A 21,473-nucleotide genomic window follows, 5' to 3' on the forward strand; every position below is an offset into this window, starting at 1 on the left:
GAGAAAAAAACAATACCATTACAGCAATTAGAAAGGCTTGAAAAGCGAAGCGTGGAGAGTCTCTGAAATATCCACACCTTCTTCCTGTCGTTTGCCAGTGTGATTTTTGCCTCGAAGGCCGGCAAAGTTGCGGCATCAACTTTTTCTTTTTGTAGTCATATCAAGCAGCAGCAGCAGCAGCAGCAGCAGCAGCAGCAGCAGCAGCAGCAGCAGCAGCAGCAGCAGCATCACAACAACAACAATGTCACGGCAGGTGACTAATTGCCACCCTACTTTTTCTCATATTCAAGTGGCGCCTGCAACGTTGCTAATTGGCAAAATCACAGTCGTTTAACACGGCCGAGCCCAATGACCGCTTTTTTTTGCTTTTGTTTTTTTTTCGCTGATCCGCTCTACTTGTCGCCTCTCTTTTCAAAAGCCATGACGACGGGAGACGAGCGGCGGCGGACGGCGGAGGAGTCGTAATGATCATGTGGCCCCCGAGAGGATGATCAGCTCAGCGGCGGCCCGTCCGGATCGCTCAGCCGCCTCGTCTCAGGTGATTAGGGAAAGCCCGCCGGACGCCGAGTCAGCACACTCGCACGCTGAGGTGAGCTTCTTTTTTTGTCCTCATTTCAACTGAGGTTGTTGCCTTGTTTTCTCTTGCCCACAATTTGGAGCACGGTGAGATAGAAACTCGTCAGGGGTAGTAACAAAGTACATTTGTATTCTAGAAAATGGAGATCAAAAGAATTTGGCCTCCTTCAATCGGGCCACCAAAGATACGAAATGAGTCACCTCAATTGGTCACTTTGAACGCCGATGTCAGGCCGCCAACCTATTTGAAGACATTTGCTCCGCCCCTTGCGCTCTCTTTTTACTGCCAATTTGCTCGTCGGGACCATTTTCCATCATTTAGGACGGCCACTTTGCCGACAGGACCAACACAGCAGTTACTCAACGTTCTCTTTTCTTTCAATCATCAGAGTGACCAAACCGCCCGCCTGCCCGTCGGCCCGCAGAGACAAAAAGCGTCTCAATTAGATCCACGATTAGGTCCTTACGGGCATGAAATTCACTTGAGGATCATATTTTCAAGCGGCAGAGAGTGAACATGCACGCCAGCTGCCTGCCGGCCAATTTGACGTCAAGGAAGTCATTAGTGGAGGCAAAGGGCCTCCTCGGCCACGTGTTGTCGTCACGCTGCGCCGCTAAAAAGGGATTTGTCAGGTGTTTCCCGAGGCAAAAGAAAAGAAAAAGAAATATCCATCCCAGACTTGTGCTCCAAGTTTTGACCACAGGGATGGATGTCAAAGTCGAGAATACACTTCCCAATGAAGAAAAGTCATCTTTTCAAACTTTCTCCTCCCAGGACATAAATATTGACACATCATTCCTGGATTTAATATTTACTTGCCGCGGCTCGGGCGACATTCAGGCATGTGAGCGTGCGCATGGCCCGCAGCGCCTGTGCTGTGCGTGTTTCTGCGAGGCAGCTCTTTGTGCGGTCCCCCCCACACACACACACACACACACGCACACCCTTTTTTTGTACTTTTTCCCGAGCTCCCGCTTCATATTTTATCGGCTTCTTTCTAAACGCATTCAGACAAGCAAGCCGCCACCGCTACCGCATGCGTTTTTTTTTTTCTGTGCACGAGTCAAAAGCGCTTGGCTCAACGGAAGCGGAAAGGAACTTTTACCTACTGCATTGTTGAAAGAAATCTGTCGGGAAATATTGATGCGGATGTTGCCTAGGAAGGTGTGAAATATGACGTTAGCTTTGGTCAAAGCATCCTCAATATCCTCAAACACTCATGAAAAACAAATGAATGGAAATGGTGCCGTCCCTTCTGATGTATGCACATTGGCCACAAGGGGGCGGTGGCACGCGCACTTAGTTGTTCTTCGCAGATTATTGATGACTGCATGAGATGAACTCGCATTGTTTTATTTTGAGTTGCATTCTTAAAATGACGGTTGCATTCTTTCCGGGCCAGTTAACATTCTGTTGTCTGGAAACAGAGATGTCAAGTGAGTTGTTTGGCAAACAAAGTTTTGTCAAAGTTGGGCGGGTGTCAACAACTTTGCGAGACTTGGCTTCACTCTGGCTCCTATTTGTTTTGACAGTCTGATAGTGAAGAAAGCGAGCCCCAAAAAAATGGAGCCTGCCAGCCCATGCGGGAACACAACTCGGAAACGCTCGCCATCCTTTGACCTTCTCTCAGCCGTTGTTAAAAATAGCCACGCGTCGGCCGACAAAAGCGACACACTAGTGGCCGTCCACAGAGCGCTCCCAGGAGGCCCGATGATAATGGCGACGTCACGCTGATGCTAATTAATAGCTAGGCCGTACTCCCGGTCCGATGGCCTGGGCGCGTTTCCCAAATGATTTAGCACGGTGACCTTTTCCCTGGGAGAGCCACCGCCTCACCAGATTAGAGCTCACGGGCTCAAGCGCTCGCCATTGTACCCGTTGTCTCTTGCTGAAAATTTGGTGAACTTTTCAAGAATCGGCTGCCGCTTGCACTTTTCGGAAGCCGCTCAATTGTCCGAGTAACGTCCCGTTTTAGAAGAAGTTGGCAAGAGAAGTGACAAATTAGCGTTGCGAGTCTGCGGCGCCATTGAGACAAAAGCCCAACGTCGTCCTCCAACTGAGACACGCCATCGATGATTGGAACCTTTTGAAATATGCCAAAGGGTAGGTCGATTGAGAGAAATATTGCGAAACGCCGGCAGCTGGCTTTTCCGGTGTTTTTGCTTAATTGCGAGTGTGCCGCTACGACGCACGTGCCGCGCTACGCTACGCTACGCTACGCCCCACGCGCGCTTCTAGTTCCAGACCAGCCGCTTGCCGAGCGGAGGGAGAAGCAGCGGCTGAATTATTAAACAAATCAACATTTCCCGGCCTTGTGTGTTCATGTGAAATGGATAATGAGGCCGCTGGAGATGGCGTCCGTAAGTCGTCACGCAGACCTAGTGCGTCTCTATTTGTAGCCGATTGCGTTGAAGTGTAATGTCACGGCTTAGTCCGAGTCGCCGCTTCATCACTGCGTTCATCGACGGTAATCCTGGCTCCTCGTGGCGTTTTTTTCTTCTCTTAATGGGAAATAGTCAGTGTTAGAGGGGGGGCGGAAGATACAGACGTCAGCTGCGATAACATTTGTCTTTCTTTGCAGAGGATAAAGAATACACGTCTGTGCGTATCCGTCACCATGCTCACCATGCTCACCATGCTCACCATGCTCACCATGCTCACCATGCTCACCATGCTCATCTCGACGGGGTTCTACCAAATTGTTGCACCCCTTTTATGAGCCCGCTCGGGAGCAGAAAATGAAAAGAAAAGATGTTTCCTTGCACCTTCTGCTGTATGTAGCATGTAACTATAGAAATGTGCATTCTTTCTAAGATGTGGGCCCATCAGTGTTCTCCCGCAGTCATCATTATTGATCCGGCGCTTGCTTTGCCACCCTGCCGAACCGGTTCGTCTGTCTGCGGAAAGGATTTCCTTGCGGCTGGCTCCGCGCAAATTCTTATTTATCTGGTTCCCTTCAAGCGTGCCTTGAGAATCTCTTACTATATGTCACGGAACAAAGCTCAAGTTATTTCGATGATGGCGGCAATGTTTCCATTAGACAGGGCTATGGCTTGACTAATCAATGAAAGCCTTTTCCTCAAATACACACAATGGCAAGAATGGCTCCCCTCCATTCGGGTTTGAGTCAATAATCACCCCCTAGTCACAATGGATTAGTATGCCCGGCGCTCGTAGAACCTTAAGTAGATTGAGAAGGACGTTTTGAACAGCGCCCTCCTAAATCCTGACGTGAACGGGCACGACAAACGCAAAGCATAACACAGCAGATATGAGGCTTGCAAACACACACGCACACACGCACACACGCACACAGAGCGTTGCGCTTATCGTCAGACTGCAGATCACCTCTAAACTATGCTCATTTCAGCGGATGGCCTAGTCAATGGCACTCGGGGTCCGATTCACTGTGGCGCGCTCGCACACACATTCGCACTCGTACACACATTCCCATTCAGCGGTGTGCAAATGAGTGCAGTGAGTGCATTTCTCACCTTTCAAGAAACCCGAGCGAAAATCAATTTGGTGCGAGGAGAGAAGAAGAAGCGGTCACCGCCGCAGTCGGCTCAGCGCGGCGGGACGTTTCGGGGGGCTTTTAAGTGGCGCTCAATTATATGCAGACATGTTAACGACCCACTCCGGAGGTGGCTCCTCTGCTCTGCTCAGCACAGCACAGCACAGCACAGCACAGCACAGCACAGCACGTAGGTTCAACTCTTGCCACATCCAATCTGCTGTCCGCTTGTCAGTCAAAACAAATGAATCACGTCATACATAAAACTAGCCATGACCATTTTTTTGGGTGCTTCGTCACTTGGAGAATGTTGCCTTGTGGTAGCGCCGTTGTCTCTTTGCTTACTCATAAATGATTCATCGGCCTCTTAAGACAACATCTTTTGACATGCCCTTCCCGAGCTCTTGCAACTCGCGTCGCTTCCACATCACCTCCGGATCAATGGAGGAAACACTCAGAGCCTTTGTATTTATATTCTTTTTTTTTTTTTTTGCGTCATTGTCAGCATCATGTACATGCCAGCTATCATGAAGCCCCGCATAGCTAGCCGTCCATCCATGCATCCGTCCGTTCATTCCATCCATCCTTCCATCCATCCATCCATCCATCCATCCATCCATCCATCCATCCATCCATCCATCCATCCATCCATCCATCCATCTTCTATCCCGCTTCATCTAGCTAGCGCACATGCTAATCAATAAGCTCATTAAAATGCTAACTCCCTATGATAGCATGTTTATTCAGCGTTGAATATTGGCAATGGTGTTGAAATCTCTCTGGGGGGGGGACGGCAGGTTTGGGGGCCAAGTGGGGGGAAAGCAATGCAAATGAGTTCAATTGGGTTACATGGGATTTGCTGTTACATAAAACATTCAAGCGTATCAAATATTCATAGTCTAATATAATTATTTTCAGCAGCTGGAAGGAATTTGTGCTTGCATGGTTACAAGCCCGAAGAGGAGGAGGACGTGCGTTCGTGCCAAAGTCTTTTCATTTGTCAAATATTTATTCTTGATTCTCATACAAGGACCATTTTGACCTCGTTAACGTCGCCGTCCATCAAACGGGCCATTTTCCAAGATCAATTTGCACTCCAGACTTTGAAAGGCAAATGCTAAACAGATGGACAATATTGTGGTTTTGGGAGGCTGGCCGCAAAAATTCACCCTTTTTGGAGGCGCTCGTTGGGAATCCCATGCGAGACCAAGTCTGCGTGTAAATCTCATTTGGAAGCAGTTGTTCAATGTCCGCCCTCTCGCTCTGTTTCATTGACTAACTTTGTCTCCGCCGCTATTCATCATCCGTCTTGCTGGCTAAACTCTCCGACGGACGGACGGACGGACGGACGGACGGACGGACGGACGGACGGAGGGAAGGGAAATGAAGAACGGCGCGTTTCTGCCGTCGTGTCGGGCCTCCTCCGCTGGAGCGTGGCGCGGCGGCGGCGGCGGCGGCGGCGGCGGCAGCGGGATGGGAGAAGTTGGCGCTCGGGACAGATTGCGTTGCGGAGAAAAGCCCACAGTTGAACTATTTTGCAAAACATGTCATTGGTGCAGATGTGGCTTTTTGAGGGTTAGGGTTGGTCCACCTCCACCATATCCCTGGTTGAAGTCGCTAGGATGCCCCCACGCCACGCCACGCCACGCCACGCCACGCCGCCTCCCTCGGCGGCCCTCGTTAGTGCCGCCGCCACCCGTAGCTGGTCATTAAGGGCAAGCTCCCCATGTTTCCGTCGTCTCAGCCACCCGCTCTGGAAAGACGTGGTCGTTGCTTCCATTACACGGCCGCCGGCAGATGGCGGGGGGCCCACGGCGGCGCAGCCATCATTAACCTGCCGGCCGGCCGGCCTTGCCTGGATGGCGCACCTTGTCGCTTTCAATTTGAAGCTCTCTCCGTTCTGAAGGCGCCACCGCGGCTTTGCTGAGAATATTTGCTATGGTTCCAAACGAGGTATTCCGCATTTACACTCGGCACGTTTTAATGATGGCTTTGACTCCGCGCCAGCCTTGAATCCAGCAAGCTAAGCCCATGGGGTCAACACGGTTCCCGCTTCCCGGACCTCCTTAGGTGTAATTACGGGCATTTGTGCTGACGAGGGCGTCCAAAATGCACGCTCGCAGCTATTTGTTGCGAGGAAGACTTTGCTGGGCTGAAACTAATCGTTGGAAGACATTTTTAAATGCTCAAATATTATATCAAAGTAATGGAAGATTTTGTGGGTAAATAACCAGGTTGCAACATTGTAAGCATTTTTATTTGGTCCACTTCCCTACAAAATTCCAGGAGAACGCAGAAGATGAAGCCTTCATGTCAAGCGCTTTCGACAGAGGGGTTGGGGGGGGGGAGAAAAAAAGAGGCACACAGCAGCGCTAAAATCAGTGCTGTCATTCTTTGGCCTTCTGGCTGAGTGGAATCCACTAGTGTGATTGTTCCATTATTTGTAAGAAGAATTGCTTCCTAATCATGAAGTATATGGAGTGGGGAATAGGGGAGGGTGGTGGTTTTCAGCCAAATGGAAAATATGGATTTGCTTTTTGAAATAAACTACCTGTGTGTGACTGCGCTCGCTGGCATGACCCACAAAGACGCCACCGGAGAGCTTGAGCTTGTTTCCGTCGTCCGTTCTCTCCTTAATGATAGCTATTTTTCTATCAGGGAGAAAAAAAACCCGAACCTTAAGCGTCAAATACGTAGGTGCCGTGGGTATAGACTGCTACGTTAGCCGGCCTTTTGCTAGCAAGCCAACAGTAACGGCACACATGCTAACATTAGCTTGCCTGCTTATTATTGTGTCTTGGGGTTTCTAAGCAAAAAGCAGAGGAAACTTTGTGAAAAGAAACCTGTCCAACAGATCAATATTCAAGTTCACAAACTGTAAAACTTGATCCCGCATCAAAGAAGTGTGCTCATCTCAAATCTCACACCATGCCGCTGCAGGAATCTGCTTGTCATTACAGTGGTTTACAAAGCTAACTTTCACACTAGAGTCAATTTTGACTCCAATAAGAAGTCGTATTTATTTCCGACGACATGTGCCAGCCTCCGTGTTCAGCCGCTTTTGGCTATAAAAGTCCCCCACGGCCGTCACCACCAACAACGCCGGCAGCAGAACTGTCTGGGATCCTAATTGGCTGAGAACAAAGCCGGTTTTTTTATTTATTTTTTTGCTTTTGCCATCTGGGTCTCGAATTCTATTCCCGGCAAAAACAACATTCAGCCCATTTGTTGTGTATTTGTACAGCGGCGGCGGCGGCGGTGGCAGCGGCGGCGGGGCATGCGGAACACGCGCCCGGAGGGACGCTGAGCGCTGACAGATGAGTGATGGAGAAACAAAACGAGTGTCACTCCGCGTAACTCACACAAGTAAGGCGAGCGAGCGAGCGAGCGAGCGCACTTGGCGATAATACGCTGGCCGCATAACAAAAGACGATGAGCGGCGTGGCCAGCGGGTGAGCGCCGCCCGCCCCGCCCCGCCCCGCCCCGCCCCGGGGGAGCCTGGCAACAATCCGACTAATTAGCGCCTTTCCGTTTGATATGGGGAAGCCCGGCTTTGAGCACCTGGCTTAATCCGCCTTAATATCGCCACTATCACCATGCAATCATAGAGCCGATATAACAGCATGGAACTGTGTCACCGACTTCAAAATCAATGTGTGTGTGTGTGTGTGTTTTCTCCATTGCCTGTTGCAGCCCTCGCTTTTAGCTCGTGTGGCTAATACGGTCAATGGCTCACGCTGGCCTTGCAGTCAGGGCAAAGGCGAGCGGGCGAGCGAGCGAGCCAGCGCATTCCCCTTTGCATTCCCCTTTGCATTCCCCTTTGCATTCCCCTTTGCTTTGCTGCCCACTTCCCGTTCAGGCCGCCCTTGAGCCGCTCCGGCTGCTGAACAATGATTGCTATTCTTTGAGTCTATTATTTATTTTTTTTTACTTTTCTTTTCTTTTGTGGGCGCCCGCACTAAACGACCCACAGCCTTGCCTTTTCTTTTCATCACGGCCGGCTGATGTGGGAAAAGCGATGGCTCGGAAACCAAAACAGCCCATTCAGTTCAATGACATTATGGGAAATTGCCTTTGCAAATAGTTGGGATTGACAAGTGCCTACTCAGCCACCTTGTGTGAAATTAAAATGGTACGACAAAAGTCAATCTGTTGAGCTACCTGTTTACCAAACTGTGTCTTGGCTAATTTGCGTCATTTGATCTTTTTCCTTTCAGTATATCATTTGCTGCAAAGCCATGTTTTTGGGGATAGTGGAGCAGACAAAGAGATTTTGACAGAATTTTGTTGGCGGTAAAGCCAGTTACAAGGTTGGTCAAAGAGCAAATGAAAGTGGTACGTCAAAGTATTAGGAAGACACCAAGAGCTCAACATGTCCATTAGTGCTGATGCGGTGGCGGTGATTATGGCGGCACGGTGGCCGAGCCAAGTGGCTCATGGGACAACAACGAGGACGCAGGCAGGCAGGGAAGCTCCTCTAGCGCTGCAGTTAACACCAACGAGCAAGAAAATCTGCCCTCCGTTTCCTCCTTGTTTGTCCAACAAAAAAAGCACAGTGAGCGAGCGAGTGTGCTGGCTGCGGCATCAAAGCTGAACCCGATCGTCTGGCGGAGCAAATGGGATCGCAGAGGGTGGGAGCTCCAAGGAGACGAGAGAAGGAGAAGCTTTGTCCTGGCGCGCTGTCGGAAAATGGCATTCTCCAAATTGCAGCCTCTCCCTGCTGGACAAAATGCACCCTTGAATTGTGTTGCCATTCTCATGGAAATCACAGCCACTGTCGAAATGTGGGGCTTATTTTGCTTTGTTCTTTGTTGAGTCCTTCACAGCAGCAAGATTTACTAGCGTTGTGACTTGCAAGTTGCTTGCATGCTTTGGTTGCCTTTTCCAGTCTGGTGTCAAATTCGGGGCCCAGATGCGTTTTCTTCTTCAAAGTCAATTTCAATCACCACTGAGTCGCAGACAAGGATAGGCTGTTTGCAGAAATCAAATGAAAATCTTTGTTGATTGGCTCCAATGAACTTGAGTTCCTTCCTTCTTCTCTGTGAGCAGAGAGGGGACGAGTGGGCACTTTTGCCCGCAGGAGGACAAAAATGGAGGGCAGCGACAAATGGGAAACACACACCATGGATGGATGGATGGCTGGCTGGATGGATGGATGGATGGATGGATGGATGGATGGCTGGATGGATGGCTGGATGGATGGATGGATGGATGGATGGACGGACGGACGGACGGACGGACGGACGGACGGACGGACGGACATTGTCCTAAACCAAAAAAAACCACTAGTGCCAGCTGCCACTAGTGAGCCTCAAGGACAACCATAAGTAGCCCATGAGTCTTTTCTAAAAATACCAGTTATGGGACACTTTGAAGGCTAAGGCTATTTCTGGCAGAGTGTATCTCAATCGCTTGCCTCTTCTTTTGATGTACTCCAAAAAAAGAAGTTGATTAACTTTGCAACTTGGCCGTTGTTATCCGTCACCCAAGTGTAAAACCAAATGAATACAGGGGGTGGTTTGGCCTGGGTTGCCGTGACGACATGACAAGTAAGCTCAGCCCCTTTCAACTTTGCAGCACATGTGGCTTCTAAATCAGGCAGACAAGTCAGAGGGCGGGTGGCCTGCAACAACTCCACTCAGCACAGCAGCAGAGAGTAGGGGGAGAAAAGAGAAGAAAAAAGGCAGACAGACAGACAGACAGACAGCTTGGGTCACGGGCGTCCAGGAAAGAGTGGAAAAATTGGAAAAAGCTGACAAGAGAAGGAAAAGAAGTGCAATCGCGCAGTACTTTGCTCCCATTCTATTTTTACCAGCGGCGGACGACCTATTGCCAGGACGCTCGACAGGAAACGGGACGGACGCGAAAAAGCGGAACAGGCGTCGCGGTGAGTTTGCCTCGGAGGGAGGGGGCGTGGAGCTGGGCCGAACCGCATTCCCTTTAACCGTTTCCCAGCCGCAGCGGGAGAGTGCGACTGGAAACTTCCAACGCAGTCAATTTCTTAGGGTTACCGTTTTTTTCCGTGTATAGTGCGCCCCCATGTATAGTACGCACCCCTAACAATGGCATGCTGATGCTGGAAAAAAGCTTGTACCCATGTATAATACGCACCCAATTTTTATGAATTTTTTTTTAATTTTTTTTTTTTTTTTTTTTTTAAGTCCCAAAGATCGTCACACACGCAGGGAGGCAATGGGTCCCATTTTTAAAGTCTTTGGTATGGTCTTAACTAGGCTGGATGTCATTTTTTTTGTTGGCGTTGATTTCTCCGACTGCCCCTAAACGCACCACCGCGCTCCGTGCGCACACGGCGGCTCTGTATGGGAGAGACGTTGAAGAGGAATAAAAACACCCTTGGAAACCAAAACTTGCCCCTCGTCGTGACTCGGAGCCGCAACAAATGTTTCGGATTTGTGTAGGGTACATTGTGACAGACGGCAAACTAGCAGGTGATCGAGCGAGCGTCTGATACAAGAGCATTGCGGTCGTATGGAGCGTGTTTGAAATGAACAGCAGAGACGAAAGGAACAAGGCAAAGTGTTGTGAAATAAAATATTACCTGTAATACGCATTTTGTTATTTGCTGATTGAAACTGCTAATTAAACTGTGAATTGAAACTAATAGGTGGAGAACTGAACTCTCGCTCTTTATATAGCTGACGTGTCTTGCGCAACCGTTCTGCGCATCTGTAATGGCGGCCTCCGTATGACGTCCGGTCCGCGATGGAGATTAAAAAACAAACAATATTTGACAATAACACACCATCGAGGATTGCACGCACCATCGCATCAAACGATGTGTCGTCAATTATGAATTTTACTAAGTGTGTTGGGCAGGATGGCTGAATGCGATGCGCGATTGACAACAAACAAGAAGAAAGGTGAGTTTTATTTCGGGGGAGATTTGTCATGTCTCGTCCCCAGTTTTGCTATGTGTCTAGGTTGCCATAGTTTCTGTTCGTGTCACCCCGCTCTTCCTGTGTCACCTCAATCGATGTAACGTGTTTTGTATTTAAGTCCTGTCTGCCCCTCGCTCACCGTTGGATCATTGCATGTGTTACTGTCATTCTGTTCCTGTCTTTGGTAATGTCACCCTGTCTTTTTGTTCCACGACTTTGTCGGTCAGTCCTGTTGTTGGTTTTGTTGTACCATGACTTTATTTAAAAAAAAAAAAAAAAAAATAAAAAAAAAAAATTTAAAAAGAAAAAAATTTTTTTTTTTTTTTCTTTGTACCCATGTATAATACGCACCCCAGATTTTAGGACAATAAATTAGTAAAATATTGCGCACTATACACGGAAAAAAACGGTACTTCTATGGTACGCCATATTTTGGGGGAAATCCGCTTGTTTTCCTATTTTCCAGCCATGTTTGTGCATGGCGAGAAGGAGCCGTGGGGGTTGGGGTGGGCCACGGGGCGGCTCCTGACTGACCGCACATTTGGTTTCAATTGCGTCGTCTCTCCGGGGAAAGGGAAGCCGCTATAAATAAGTAAGAGGAGGCCCGAGCAGAGCTACCGACTGCCGGCCGAGCCAAGAAAGCTAATATTTGCTCAAAGGCCTTTGTTGGGACTGGTTCAAGTCTGGAATCTCAATGCGGTCCAAAGTATTCAAAGCCCTTTTGAAGAGCATTTAGATTTTCTGCCGCCTTTCACTCACACTGATCAAATATCCTTGGAAAATTGAGATGACCCAAACAGTTGTTGTGAAAAACAATGAATAATTCCCAATTGACGCCCCGGGATTGGGCTAATATTATTCCGCTCTCATCGCCTGGCATACTTTTTAGCCGGATCCCCAAATACCCGGCCGGCCTTGTATTTGCGCCGTAGCACCTGCCAGGCGCCATCACCGGCTCGGGTGCCTGCCTGCCTGCCTGCCTGCCTGCCTGGCTGCCTGGCTGCCTGCCTGCCTGCCTGCCTGCCTGCCTGCCTGCCTGCCTGCCTGCCTGCCTGCCTGCCTGCCTGCCTGCCTGCCTGCCTGCCTGCCTGCCTGCCTGCCTGCCTGCCTGCCTGCCTGCCTGCCTGCCTGCCTGCCTGCCTGCCTGCCTGCCTGCCTGCCTGCCTGTCTTAAAGGGCCTAGTTTTACAAGCTCTGTTTTTCAGGGCGTCCTTATAAGGTGTGGAACACGGGAAGCCGCCGCACGGGCCCGTCAGACAATACAGCTTTCCATTGTCCTCAGTCAAACAGCTGTTTAAAAACCCGGCTTCTTTGTGACAAACCCCCCCCCCCCCGCACTTCCCCGTTTTGGACGTTTACGATGTCATTGATTTATGATTTGTTTCCCACCTCGGCCGATATCGTCACCCACCGGCGCCGTCGTTTCAAGGTTGCGCTTTGCTAGTCGACGGTCGCCTGACGACGCGCTTTGAATAAACGCACAGCAGGCGCCATTGGCACTTGTTAAGTGGGAAATGAAAGTAAACGAAGGACATTTGAAGAAATACAAAAAGTGGATGTGGCACCCTGGAAGTGACGCAGTGTGCCACTTTGCATTGTTGAGCCTGAAAAGACAAGTGCGACTGATTTGTTTTTGTTTTTTTGCGGGGAGTTGTCGCATTCAGTTACGCAACTTTGCATTGTGCCGTAATGCTTTCGGGGGGGAGGTAAAAAAATCACTCAATTGCGTGTCCATTTACTTAGTCAGTCAGTCAGTCAGTCAGTCAGTCAGTCAGTTAGTTAGTTAGTTCCCTCTATGCGAGGCCACGCACGCGTCTCCCTCATAGTCACTGCGCTCCATCTTACGTCAAAACGTGATTAGTCTGCAATTTGACCAAATTGACTAAAGTCATCGTACGACTTTGACACAATTTCATGCAATATCATGACAATTTACCCGAGTCGCTTGCACACAATTTCATGCAATATCATGACAATTTACCCGAGTCGCTTGCACTTTGATTTTGTTGGCACACTTGAGGGAGAGGCAGGTATGCTTTTCTTTTTGGGCTCAATCTCGCGGATATTTCCAGAAGCTCACTTTAGCCCGCTTCAACTTCAAAGTAAGCGGACAAATGTGCACGCCTCCCGAGTCAAGTGGCATGACCCTTCTTCCCCCGTGGGCTAAAAATACGCCCCCCGCAAGTTTTGGCTCAGCTCCTTCCAAGCGTTGGGCCGCTTTTGGGGGATTGATCCGTATTTCCCTCCGTTGGAAAGCAATAATCGGACAGCTGTTTTCGTTGGCGTCTTTGACTTTGGAAATCCGCAAGTCCTCTTGATCTGAAATCCTTAATCCTGGACCAGATTCAAAGACACCTACAGCGGAGGGAAGGAGAAGTGACGTTGCCAGGCTAAGCGTGAACTGGCTCCCCGCCGCAGTCGTGACTTATCCCAGGCTCGGAAATCTCCGAAAGAACCCCACCGCCCACCTCACCCCCCCCAAAAAGAGACGAGAAATAAACTGGCAGGGAAGAGCGAGCGAGCGAGCGAGCAGAAGCTGCACGTTCTAAGAAAATAACACAATTAGTCGAGCCATTCTGCTCCAAATTGCGTCGCTTGGGCTGCAGAAAAAAAGTTCATTAACTTTCTGAGCTGAACTGTAGGGACTGAAAAGCCTAAAAAAAACATGACTTCCTCCATCACGCCCTTTCAAAACTCTCCTTTGGAGCTCCATTTCTACAAGACGAGTCGCCAAGTCGCGACAGTGGCTAGTTAGCTAGCGCGCTCACTCTCAAAATGCTCACGGAAGGACGACAATGACAACATTTCTTTCAGGGCGGTATCATTCTGACACATTTTGATGTGAATAAAGTTGCGTTTTTCACAATTCATGTGAGATATGTTGAAGTGACATACATTTGATGTAAATGAAGATAAGCTGAGCTAAGTTGAGCCTGCGTTGTTGCGGTGCAGTTTTTCCAAATGAAATCTCCTATCAGCAATTCATTCTTAATGCCAAATGAGTTGAACTTTGGGGTCATAGTCTGCTTTATACTTAGAGTACGGGGATTTTTTTTCCTTCTTTTTCAAAAGCAGCATTGCTTTTGAGTGATTTCGTACGATAGGAAGATCCTTTGGTGTTTTTGCCTTCATTTTTTCCACTCTGAGATTGACGCATCTCGCCGCTGCTTTCCCTCCTTTAAAAATGATTTAAAAGCCAATTTCCTTTCCGCGCCTCATTTGCTATTCAGCGGCGATTAATTAGCGATACGCGTGCAAGTGTTTGTTAGAGGGATGTTTTATTGAAGCCTTTTTGGGAGCGCGGGCGGCGGCGCTTTTGGCTGCGAGCAATTACTGCGCTGTTGTTAATGATCAAGATGTGGCTGGAAATGAATGGGGCAAGGCCTCAGCCAAACGGAATGTTGCGCCGAATGTATCTGCGCGCTTCCCCTCGGCACGACGGAGCACGTGAATGAAAAATGAGCCTTTCAAATGGCGGGAAAGGCAGGTCAACCCCACCCGCGCCCCCGAAGAAAGAGAATTGCTTTTCTGTTTATTCGCTTTGATTTTTTTTTTTGCATTCACCTCGCGGTGAGGGGCTAGCATCTTAATCATAATTGTGTCACGAACCGTAAACATTCATACGCTCCGATCTGGGAAGGCGCCTCGGGCTGAGTTGCAAAAAAGCAACAACACAACAGCGGTGTCATTTTGGGAGCCTTTTTTTGCCGTCTGTTGAACTAGGAAAAAAGGTCGGCTAAGTAAAAAAAAAAAAAAAGCAGCTTAGTTGTTTGTTCTTGTTTTTCTTAAATACCCCCGCTTACTCCATTTTTAACATTTTATTCAACAAGCCCCGTGTCGTGACATTTTTTGGGGGGGCTGGTGGAGGTGTTCCTCCGTGACCCAGTAAAACTTTGAATCAGCCAATCGCATTTGTGTAATGGTTTGTGCGGGATTGAAAAGCGCCGCTGGCTAAGAGCCATTTGCTCAGTTGGCTTTTGGGAGGGGCTTGGCAACGGCGGCTCCTGGCTAGCGCGGGGCCACGTGCGCGCCATAAAAAGCGGGCACTCTGGCACTCGGAAGCGGCCGATAACATTTTGTTAAAGCTCGTTTCTCAGTGTAATCAGAGCCGTACTTTGCTTATTTTTTCTCGGGTCTGCGGTTCGTTGAGCACGAGAGGTGGCAGCGGTGCGGGAAGGAGGTCCGATCGTTCCTATTGCGGCTAATTTGCTTCTCCTCCCTCGTTGTCCATCCCTGCTTCTGGCACAATGATCCACTTTCAGCCCGCCCGGCGCGTTACCGGAGTGCCATCGCTGGACATTTTCACTTTTTTTGCCTTTGACTTCAATGTCACATTGAATAATGGAGTGAGACAAAATGGCAAATAAATGTGATTATGGCCGCCAAAAGCATTTTTAGCGCTTCGGGCGATAACGCTCCAAAAATAGTCCACCGAGTGGTCTTTGTTCCTCTACTGACGGATTGGGCTTTGGTGCGATTTTTCCACCAATGTCCGTTTGATGTTCAAAACAAGAGCGAGCTATTTGGCCTAATTGCGTTTGTGCTAAGGTCATGGCTTAACAGGAACGCTTGTCTGTCATCTCCATTTGAAACCATTGTTTGCTTAGTTCTCCATCTCACGCGAAGAAGCGAGTCCAACCAGATCCCAGGGCTGCCGAGGTTGAAGCCTGCTGCAAATAATCTGAATTTTCAATGCTAGCTTTGCACTGCCGCCTGCTGATTCAGCTAACCCGAGGCATCAAAATAAGATTTGCCCTCCGGTCCGAATGGAAGCAAGCGAGTTAGTCGGCAACCGGCCGGGGCCCCCTGACTGTCTTGGGCCGTTTGTTTCACTTAGCCGCTAATACGCCCGCTTGTCAAAAGCCATTTGACGGCCCAGGACGCTAAATTGTGTTTTAGCCGCAGTGGGCGCGTCAAGTGCGTGCCTCGTCGATGTAGTCGGGACAGTCGAAAGCGGCGGTGTCATGTCGGGCTAATGCCTTTGCTAACTCAACTTTTCTCGGGCCTGACTGGAAAGTTGACACCATCCGTCCTGGAAGAGCGTGGTGAAGTTTGGTTTAGTTTATTGTTTAGCACATATTATTCTATCAATAACTGTGCAAGGAGGGAGACGAAGCCTAGGGCTTGTACAGTTGTCATTTGCATCCCGGCAGTGACGCCCCCCCCTTCACCTCTGGTCTCCCTCCCTCCCTCCCCACAGATGACCCAGGAACAGTGCAGTCATAGGAACAATGTCCAGAGTTCGGAGCAAGCGCAAGTGTACAAAGTGGGAATCTACGGCTGGAGGAAACGCTGCCTTTACTTCTTTGTGCTGCTGCTGATGATCCTCATCCTGGTCAACCTGGCGCTCACCGTCTGGATCCTCAAGGTCATGAACTTCACCGTCGTAAGTCCGCCGCATCCTTTCCAAATTGCCGCGAGCAAAAGTCAGGACACCCACAGATTGGAGAGGACCAGTCAGTCAGTCAGTCAGTCGCTGGCTCGTCGTTTGTCGCTCGGGGGCCCAGCGGTGCTGGGAACCGCCACGTTCTCGTCACCGCTAACGCATTTGGAATGTTTTTGCCTCCTCTCTGACATTGGGCCCACATATTCAAATTTGTCCAAATGTCTCATTTCTATGTACATACAAAGTACCAAAGATTTGTCAAAAAACAAAATGGAAAATGTGACGAGTCTTTTTTGGACTGAATGACTTCAACGACGTAGAATGCATGTGTGCTTTTCAAAATCCAACAAACATACATACAGTATATCTCATTTGAATGGAAATCCTTTTTTTCTCAAAAATGAAAAGCCGCTACACGCCCAGGAAACTGTGGCTCGCTCGCTCGCTCGCTCGCTCGTCCGTCAAGGACCAATCTTTGGCTCGTCATTCCCCGCCCGGGGCAAGAGCGGCAGTGGCGGCGCTGGAAACGATGCCGTCCTTGTCGCCGCTAATACGTTTGGAATGTTTTGCGCCAGCCGACATATCAAATCGTCATGGCGCCTCACATGTGCCACGAGAAAGCGTTGGCTGATTTATGTAGAGCTCATATTAAAGCCTCGCTGTGAAGCAGACCTCATGTTTTATTCAGAGCGACCGCCCTGTGTGTGTGTGTGTGTGTGTGTGTGTGTGTGTGTGCGTGTGCGTGCGTGCGTGTGTGTGTGCACGTGTGCGCGTGCGTGTACGTGCATGTGTGTGTGTGTCACGCTTTTGTAGTATGTGAGTCATCATGACTAGCGTGGATTACAGAGGGGCGAGACAGATGGGTTGACACAGGCAGAGGGAGAGCCAGAGGCGGGAAACAAGAGTCGAATCTCAACTCATGTGATTCGTGCCGACTGGATTCCGTCGTTCATTCATTCCGAAAAACCCAATTGATAGTTGAGTCAAATCACGGGTGGGTTCGTATGTCTGTTTTGCGGGCATCACGATGTCACAGAGTTAGGTGAGTAGGACGGAGCAGATGGCCCGGCCCGGCCCGGCCCGGCTGGACCGAGAATCGTTTTGCAAAAGTGAGTGGTTTAGCTCCCAGCTCAATGTCACCTGAGATTCGGGAGCATGTCTCACCTTGGCTTATTTGTCGCTTTGGAAGACGTGAGCGTGACGGACGCAGATGTTCCCTTCCCTGATGTGAATAGCCTTTTATAGCTTTTTTTTTTTGAGCAATCCTCCCATTTAAAACATTTCCCAGTGCTTATGATGATTGTATTTGTGTGACTTCCCAGAGCGGGAAGTGGAGGGAGGCGTGTATTTACGGAGCGCTTTTCACTGGTAATGCAGACGGTGGCTCTCACTCCATGAATGCCCCTCTCGCATCCACCGCCAGATTGTGAAGTGAGAGCTGTCATTTTCCATTTGATTGCGGGGTGGCCTCCCCAGGGCTTTTTGTGTGTGCTGTGGTGGTGTTGTGCTTTTTGTCAGAGGATCAAGACAAGGGCAAGAAATGAGAGAAAATGACCTGTGAACAGACACAAGAGCAACCGGGATCTGATCTGAATTAAGATTGAGTTGCCATTTACAAGGGATAATTTGCATATTTTCACTCGTGGTTCCACCCGCTAGCTTGATGCGCCCAAAGGATTGAGCATTTACATTGTTGCCAAATGTGCAGTCTGAAACGGATCCAAATGGAAGAAAACCAGAGAATAAAAGCGCAACTCTGTCGGTGGCGCATAAAGGAAAAGATCTGAGGTGAAATGATTATAACAATTTTCTAGCCGAGGTTGAGCTGTCAGTTTTTTTTTTTTTTAATAGATACTCCTACACCCCCAGTACACCCAATTGCGGCTCTCTCCTGAGCGATTTGCAAGTTCCAGAATTGCCAGAATTGCCAGAATTGCCTGCCGGCAGCCTTAAATCTCCCGGCCAGCCAGCCGGCCAGCTAGCGCTGATGCGATTGGAGTCATTGGAGGCTCTCTCTCGTTTGAGGCAGTTAAGAGCTCTTTTTCCCACTCCCAGCTCTTGGCAAAAGGTCAGCGGTGACGCAGCTAAGCGGAACCCGGCCGGGGGTGGGCGGTAGCGGGTCAACCTCTTCTGTCGGAAAAGCGGGGCACTAATAAAACGTGCCGAGAAGAAAGTCCGTTTGAAGGAGAAATTGTAGCCAACAGAAAGGGATTCAATTGAAAACACAAACATTTGATAAATACTCGTCGCCAGCTGTGGCAATATTCCATTTTTGGCCCGTTTCATCGGACTGAAAAAGTCAAACGTTGGACGTTGCCCTGAGATGAAATGAATTCTTCCATTTTCCACTCGGCTGCCCGACGCTTGTTTGGACGTAATTGCTTGGGAAGAAAACAAGTTTGAATGTGAAAATGAGCTTGAGAAGAGCTGCCGTCTTTTGTGGCTGGCTCCCTCCCTGGGAGTGGTGTTGAAGAAACAATACGTATCTTTTGCAATACGTATATGATGTATTTTTCCCTTTGTTACTTTTCAATGAAATGACTCTTTTTTTCCTATTATACAAATATTGAGACAATTCAAGAGCAACAAAGTCAATCCAAAAAAAGAAGGCATCTCTTTAGCCACAATCACATTTGAAAACATCTTTTTCTCGTGGCATCAAGGCTGCCAAATTGAAAGGTCTCGCGCTATTCATCGTAGACTCAGATTGCGATTTGGCGAGCTGTTCTTTTTGTAGTATAGAACTCATTCAACACAAAAAGCTCCTTTCAGAGCATAATTATGCTTACCTTTTTGCTTTCGTAATGGGGGGAAGAAAAAAGGGAAGGAAAAAGTTGCCTTGATTTCAAAGAAGCCCCTTATATCCCGTAAGAGACTTTGCTGCAGTTGCTAGCGCGCAGAAACACGGCTGCGACGGTGGCCATTCTCTCACCGACGAGCCATGAAAACAAGAAAGCGCGTCAAAGTAATGACTTAATAATCGAGAGCTTAATCGTTCCGCTTTGACTCGGTTTATTCATAACGCTGTGTAAGGTCCTCGCGAGGCCCGCCCGGTCGCCAACATTGAAAAGCCACACAGAGCGAGCCGGCGAGCAAAGGTCAGCCGTCAGTCACATGGGTGGCGCCCGAGCAAACAGCAAATCCATCAGCCGTTCCGTTCTGACGCGTAGCAGCTGCGGGCCAACAGGCAAAATGGCGTCTCGGACTCTCTTAGTCTCATATTCGTCCGCAATGTACATACGCTCGTGATAAAGAACCTCAATTCTTTTGGTAGAGCGGATGAGAGAAAAAAGTCTTTTCGCACGAGTTTTACATTTGCACTACAGGCACATAAAAAAGGGTGTGTGCACTGGTGCAACCACATTTCCTCAGTCTAATGTTTGAAATAGTCTGACATTAAGGGTGCAAAAAATGTTGAAATGATGAATCGTTTATTCGATTGATTTCTTTATGATCACAAAACAACCTGGCTTTTCAAACAACAAGGGTGGGTAGACTTTTGAGATCCACCAGACCTTAGATATGGCCTGGCCTGGCCTGGGCGGGGTGGGGCTGTCCGGGCCAGGCCTGGCCTGGGCGGGGTGGGGTGGGGCGGGACGGGACGGGGCTGTCCTGTCCTGGCCTGGCCTGCCCTGGCCTGGCCTGGCCTGGCCTGGCCTGGCCTGGCCTGGCCTGGCCTGGCCTGGCCTGGCCTGGCCTGGCCTGGCCTGGCCTGGCCTGGCCTGGCCGTGGTTTTATCTGGCTTCATTTACGCTGCCACTGGTCGCCCCTTTGCCCTCCCTCATCTGCCTCTGCGCGTTTATCCCCCGATGGTTCAGCCCCATCACACCGTTCTTCTTCCCCTAATCCCATTGATGGATGATGCACTCGGCAGCCAGGACCTCAATGGCCCCTGTTGGGGGAAGCTAATTCCGCTGATAGCCATCGTGTCACGCTGAGTAATGATATGGACGGCCTGTTAGCGTCATGCTAACAGTGATGGGCTAAAGGAAATAAACCTGAAATAAGCGCTACGTTACGTAGCAATGTACCTCCGTTTAGAAGGACTCTGAACGTGTGCAAGTCTACATTTAGACTTTCCTGCGTGCTGTACTGTCAGAACATTGCTTTTAAAAAAAAACCAGCATTATTAGCGAGGGTCAGGTTGCAAACGATAAGCGTCTCTGGTTTAATAGCCGAACCAATTTGACCGTGACGTTCGCTAACAAACAACAACTGCTCCTCTCTTTTCTGAACAGATGGATGCCGACGGTGACTCACCCAGTCGGTCTTTTATTCTCAAATAAACCTTTTGCTCTCCATTGTGTGAGTTCACGGCTATTTATTTATCTATCTATTTATTTCTTTATTTAGAACCGCAGTTAAAGAGGAGCATCCTAAGTAGGTCTTCCACACCAGTGGGTAGAGCAAGAGTCAATTCCGACAATTGGCCGTCTCATAAGTCCCCCTGATTGGTCGGGTTGGTTTCCGTGCTTCCATCTGGATGGTGTAAATAATGGAAATTCTCTGTATTTTTAATGTCGGGAGTCATTGTGATATTTCCCCCTGGGCCCCGAGACGTCTATATTTGCTTTAGCCCGGGGTTGCTTGACGCATATCGACGCCGACGCTCAATAATAGCCTGAGTGCTCTGTATTATTGATAAACAGGTTGGGGCGCACCTCCGAAGGGATCTGAAGGAAGGCGAATGACGAATGCTTATGGAAAGGGCGAGCGAAATAGGAGCTGTCGCGTTAGCGTCCGTGGCGCCGTCGCTCGGCTGTCAACCATCAATGGGAGTGGTTGGTAGAGCACGCGCAAATTCCCCACAAGTTTGGATGGCCGTGATCGCTGCGCTCTTTTTTTTGCACCGCTTTCACTGGCGCGCCCCGAATTGAACAGTATGTCGGCCATTTTGGTCCGAAGCGGCTGGATGGATGGATGGATGGATGGATGGATGGATGGATGGATGGATGGATGGATGGATGGATGGATGGATGGATGGATATGGATGGATATGGATGGATGGATGGATGGATGGATGGATGGATGGATGGATGGATGGATGGATGGATGGATGGATATGGGTGGATGGATGGATGGATATGGGTGGATGGAT

The 21,473-nt window shown here is 49.3% G+C and overlaps 1 protein-coding gene across 4 annotated transcripts in view; it reads left to right on the forward strand.

Moving 5' to 3' along the window:
• sgcd (sarcoglycan, delta (dystrophin-associated glycoprotein)) overlaps window positions 1-21,473 on the forward strand; it is an 82,538-nt gene that overhangs the window by 43,771 nt on the left and 17,294 nt on the right. For 2 of the 4 annotated variants that reach the window (XM_061298932.1, XM_061298931.1), the window contains exons 7-9: window positions 156-253; window positions 419-589; window positions 16,190-16,375. In XM_061298932.1, coding sequence (XP_061154916.1) covers window positions 488-589; window positions 16,190-16,375 — 288 coding nt within the window. In that variant the 5' untranslated portion in view covers window positions 156-253; window positions 419-487. Of the gene's footprint in view, window positions 1-155; window positions 254-418; window positions 590-7,335; window positions 7,458-8,127; window positions 9,979-16,189; window positions 16,376-21,473 lie in introns of those variants that run through there. The other 2 variants (XM_061298935.1, XM_061298933.1) reach the window with 2 other exon arrangements.

This window comes from Syngnathus typhle, linkage group LG15 (assembly GCF_033458585.1).
Source record: "Syngnathus typhle isolate RoL2023-S1 ecotype Sweden linkage group LG15, RoL_Styp_1.0, whole genome shotgun sequence".
Classification (NCBI taxonomy): domain Eukaryota; kingdom Metazoa; phylum Chordata; class Actinopteri; order Syngnathiformes; family Syngnathidae; genus Syngnathus; species Syngnathus typhle.